The sequence below is a fragment of the Solea solea genome, chromosome 2, assembly GCF_958295425.1.
Source record: "Solea solea chromosome 2, fSolSol10.1, whole genome shotgun sequence".
Taxonomy (NCBI): domain Eukaryota; kingdom Metazoa; phylum Chordata; class Actinopteri; order Pleuronectiformes; family Soleidae; genus Solea; species Solea solea.
This window is the reverse complement of record NC_081135.1, coordinates 14,031,858-14,036,747: the sequence shown is the minus strand read 5'-3', so window position 1 is coordinate 14,036,747 and position 4,890 is coordinate 14,031,858. Positions and strand designations below refer to the sequence as shown.

At 40.7% G+C, this 4,890-nt stretch overlaps 1 protein-coding gene across 1 annotated transcript; it reads left to right on the top strand.

Moving 5' to 3' along the window:
• Positions 1–297: 297 nt before the first annotated feature.
• On the top strand, positions 298–3,606 carry fgf9 (fibroblast growth factor 9). Its single transcript, XM_058622724.1, has 5 exons — positions 298–344; positions 2,369–2,475; positions 2,888–3,010; positions 3,126–3,229; positions 3,424–3,606. Exons 1-5 carry the CDS (start codon positions 298–300, stop codon positions 3,604–3,606), a joined length of 564 nt encoding a protein of 187 aa, XP_058478707.1.
• The last annotated feature ends 1,284 nt before the right edge of the window (positions 3,607–4,890 follow it).

Sequence of the window (4,890 nt, the reverse complement as noted above, 5' to 3'; positions counted from 1 at the left end):
ACAGCGACTGGTTGAATATCAATGTGAAAACACCAGCCAGTTGATCTGTGCAGTCCCTCAGCGCCCTCCCTGTCACACCATCCGGTCAAACACTTGTACTTGTTTTGTCATCCCTGGCTTCTGGTTTGGAAACACCCGGATACGCCTGTTCACTGTGACAGTTTCGATAGTGTTGGATGTAGCAGGAGGAGTAGGAGTACGGTGGAGGTATTCTTTTCCAGGTCCTGGTGTCTAAAAATATCCCAGTTGGTGTTTTCAAAACCTCCTGCAGCTGCTGTGAGGCACCATCAGGCCATGATGTATGCTGGGGTCAGGAACAGGGACATATGGTCAGAGGAGTCCAGGTGAGGTAGCTGTGTAGTCCTATTGCCATGTTTGATATTAGTATAGGCTTCATCCAGAGTATTACCCCCCTGGTGGCACATTTGATGGGTATAGTTTAGGAAGTACTACTTTCAAGTCAGCATGGTTAAATTCACCTGCAAATACATGCACAGCATCTGGATATTTATTCTGTTGAAGGCTGATGGCGTTGTACAAGTGGCTGCGGGCTGAGCTGGGATTAGTGTCTGGTGGTATACACAGCCGTCACTATGACAACAGAAAACTCCCGGGGGAGATAAACCAGTCGCACTTAATCGTTATGTATTCCAAGTCTGGTGAGCAGTGACTGTCGATGGTGGTGTTATTGGTGCACCAGTTATTGTCCACAAACAAGCATACTCCCCCTCCCATCCTCTTACTGGAGTTGCTGTTCCTGTCTTGGTGATGAGCTATGCGGCCTGCTAGCTTGATGGCTAGTCCGATATGCGAGGGTTAAGCCAGGTCTCTGTGATCAGCAGCATACAACAGTCCTGGATGAGTCTGTTTGTTGCGATCTGAAGTTTGAGTTCGCCCATTTTGTTTACGATGGATCCAGCGTTGGACAGGAAGATGCTGGGAAATGGCAGTTTGGGTGGATGTTTCCTTAACTGTATGAAGATACCGGCTCGGCAGCCCCGCTTCTTTCTCCTCTCTCTGCGCTGTCTCCGCCTTCTCCCTGATACTGATATCCACCAGTATTCCGTGTGTGTCAATAAAGTCATTGCTTACAGAGTGTTTGCACTGTAATGCAATACTACACAGCTTGACAAGCACTGGAAGAGAGGGCTCAGAGCCGCTGCGCGCAGCCACAACAATTAATGCAATTGATGCTGTGTTGTGGCATGTCCACATCAATTAAAGAAAGAATTATATTTTATTAATCCCCTTAGGGAAAGTATTCCTCTGCATTTGACCCATCCTAGAATTAGGAGCAGTGGGCTGCCACACTGAGTAGCACCCGGGGAGCATTGCTCAGGGGTACCCTAGCCCTTTTTGGCCGGGTGGGGATTCGAACCGGCAACTCTCTAGTTACAAGTCAAGTTCCCTTCCACTTGGCCACGGGCCATTAATTGTTGTATCAATCAGTCACCAGTAAACATGGAAACACTTTTTAATGCATTTGCATTAAATGATAGCCTTGTCATCTCTGCAAGAGCAATAATACCTGTATCTAACCCTAACCTGTATCATGACACTCTATTGTTTCCAGTCCCACCTTCTGCACTGTTTGAGTGGACTTTTAAAGAATTCTGTGAAAAATCATTTGGCAACAATACTGCTAGATTAGGATTGATGGATTTAGGTATTTCCCCTTTATGACAACAGTAAGACATCTATGTACAGCAACAAATGATCTGCCTACATTCTTGTAGCTGTGTTTCTAAAGTAGAGAGCAGAAATAATGCATTTTAAAAGGTTCACTGAATTAATCTGTAAACTCAACAATCATTAGCAGCAGCATCTGTATTGTTTGACTCATGGAGTTTTAAACTATTTCTGTCTTCTTTTTTTTTGTCACACACAATTTCAGCAAAAGTGACCAGCCACTGTTCCATAATTTGTGCTGAGCCTGCTTAAAGCACCTCAGCCTGCAACAACTAATCAATTATTAATAAATTGTTAAATTAATTGTCAACAATTTTTCAGCCTCTTTAATGTGAACATTTCCCATTTTGTTGCTCTACATAACAAAGATATACAACTTATACATAACATTGCATGTCATTTAGCAGACGCTTTTATCCAAAGCGACTTACGATGGATTGAGTACAATCATGATGTCTTTCGCACGCAGGGTACCGGTCTTAACCACTAAGCCACTCCACCCCGTACATTTTGGCTTGTGGACTTTTCCTCGTCTTGACACTCTCTGTACAGTACAGTTTTGCCATTCACCCATGCACACACATTCATATTAACATTCATACAACACACAATTTTCCTATCACATCATTCACATTCTGCACACACAGCTTTCAGTGTTGAGGTTAAGCGTGTTCCCCAGGGACACATCAGCATGTAGACTAGAGGAGCCAGCGATTGATCCTCCGACCTTTGGGTTGAAGGTCAACCTGGTCTACCCACTGACCACAGCCACCCCATCAAAGTCAGGTCCAGACTTACATAACAGACATTTTGACCCAGTATTAGCCAGCTGTCCTCAGATCCTCAGGTTAATTAAGGCTTAAATCTAAAGTACTGTGCTTTTGCCATCAGGACCCCTCAATTTGGAACAAGCTGTCTGAGGAGATAACATTAAGATTTAAACCAATTTTTACTATGGTTTTTTGTTATTATGATTATTATTTAGTTGCTTTATTTTCTATTAATTTTTTGAATTCTTTTAGAAGTTGTTTCTTCTTATTCTCAGTTTTATGTGATATCCTTATTTCCCTTTTTGCTTATCTTTTTTTATTTTATTTATACTGACATTTGGAAAATCTTATTTCTCGTGCATTTGAAACACTTTGTAAACTTTGTTCATTAAAAGATAGTAATATTAGTCTTTCTCTTTGTAATCCAGGTTCTCATCCAATAGGAGAAAGGGTAAAGCAGCAGCTGCTCTACTGCCGTGTTGGGATTGGTTACCATCTTCAGATTCTGCCCAATGGCTCTGTTGGAGGAGTCCACAATCCCACTGAGTTCTGTGAGTTCAGTCCTCACACACCACCTCCTTACCATGGTTTTGCAACAATTATTGTATATTGTGTATAACCATTCAGAAAATATTTCTTTACTTTTGCATTTTTTTCATCTATAAGCTTGGCTCAAAGTGTTTGCTATGAAACATGGAGTCGTCGGAATCAAAGGAGTCAAGAGTGGCTTGTTCCTCTGTATGAGTAAAGAAGGACAGGCATATGGAACGGTATGAAACCCCTTCTCACACCTGCTTTACTGCCTGGTTCAAACTAGGGATGCATAATATAGGACTTTTTGCCAATATCTGATATGCTGATATATTGGGAGTGCATGGGACGATACACATACATATACATGTGTGTGTGTAAATGGATATGGAATATGGAATAGCATAGTTTGATAATTGCCTGTCGTATCCAGGAGCAGTTTTCTTCCGACTGCCTGTTGAAGGAGAACCTGGAGGAGAATCATTACACCACCTACTCCTCTCTGTCTCATCCTGGAAACTACCTGGCTCTGTCACACAAAGGAGAGCTCAGAAAGGGCAGCAGTGTGGGCCGACACCAGCCCTGCACACACTTCCTCCCTCGAAGAGCATCATGATCTGTCAATACAAGCCAGTGTCTTTACAACTGGAGACAAATTAGAAATATGGTTGTTAGAAACAGATTTACTGTGATTTCCATTCATACTGTAAGGCTGCCTCCCATTTACAAGTCTGAACTGGGAACGACATCACCCTGTGGTTCACCACATTCCAGTTGAGAAGTCGTAAAGAACCATGGACGCAAACCCTCTTGGACTAACCATTGTTAGCAATACCAGTCGATAACCTCAACACAGTATTTTGTGCACACAAACAACAAAGCAACATGTCTATGCTGAAATACTAAAGAGTACTATGTCACTATGTATGACTGATTTACTGTGAAACAAATGACAGAAGTGCTATTAACGGTAATAGTAGCAGTGTTTGTATGGCGGGAGCCATTTTGAAATCCTAACATGGGGTGGGTGAGGTAGCTCCAAGTTCCAAGTTTTCTTTGGAAATCTGAGCTCAAGGAAATGCAGTAATTCTGAGTTCCACCTACAAATGTAATTCATCAGCAGCATTGTTTCCCATTAAACTCAGTGTGCACTCTTACAGGAGCAGCACACATTCAAATCTAAACAGGATATTTAAGAAAACCTAACATGTTGATGCACTTCCATTTGATTTAATTTAATTTAATTTATTTATTTCCATATGAAAAATACAAGTGTACTGTAGATTGTACAACATAAGGAATGTGAAGGAGAATTGCCAGAGGCTTAAAGGTAGCAAACTAGTTGATAAATATAATTTAGATTGGAAATATCAGAAAATATCAGTGATGTCATCATATCAGAAAACCTGCTGAGTTATTACTCCAATAAAACCTGATGTTGGGGAACAACTATAGTGGCAATAATTTGATTGATAAAAATAAAATAATAAAAAATTTAAATTAAATAAAATATTTTGAAAATATTTTTGAAACCCCCCCCCACACACACACTCACACACACACACATTGGTGTTTATGTTGTATATAGCCTGTGTTGTTGTAGCTTAGCAAGTGATATTTGTGACAAATGGGGGTTGAGAGGGTCTATGCTCGGATTCATACCTTCAATACTGTTAAATTGGGATATCTTTGATATCATCGTCAATTACAGTGATTATTTAAGACTGATTTTAAAGGCATAGATTGACTGTCTTTTCCTTGTTTTCAGGGTGGAGCCCCATTTTAGAATGTAAAAAATATTTTATTTTTATCAATCAAATTATTGCCACTATAGTTGTTTCCCAACACTGACAAAAACAACAACAATATTCTCTCGTTTATGTCAATTCTACTCAAATGG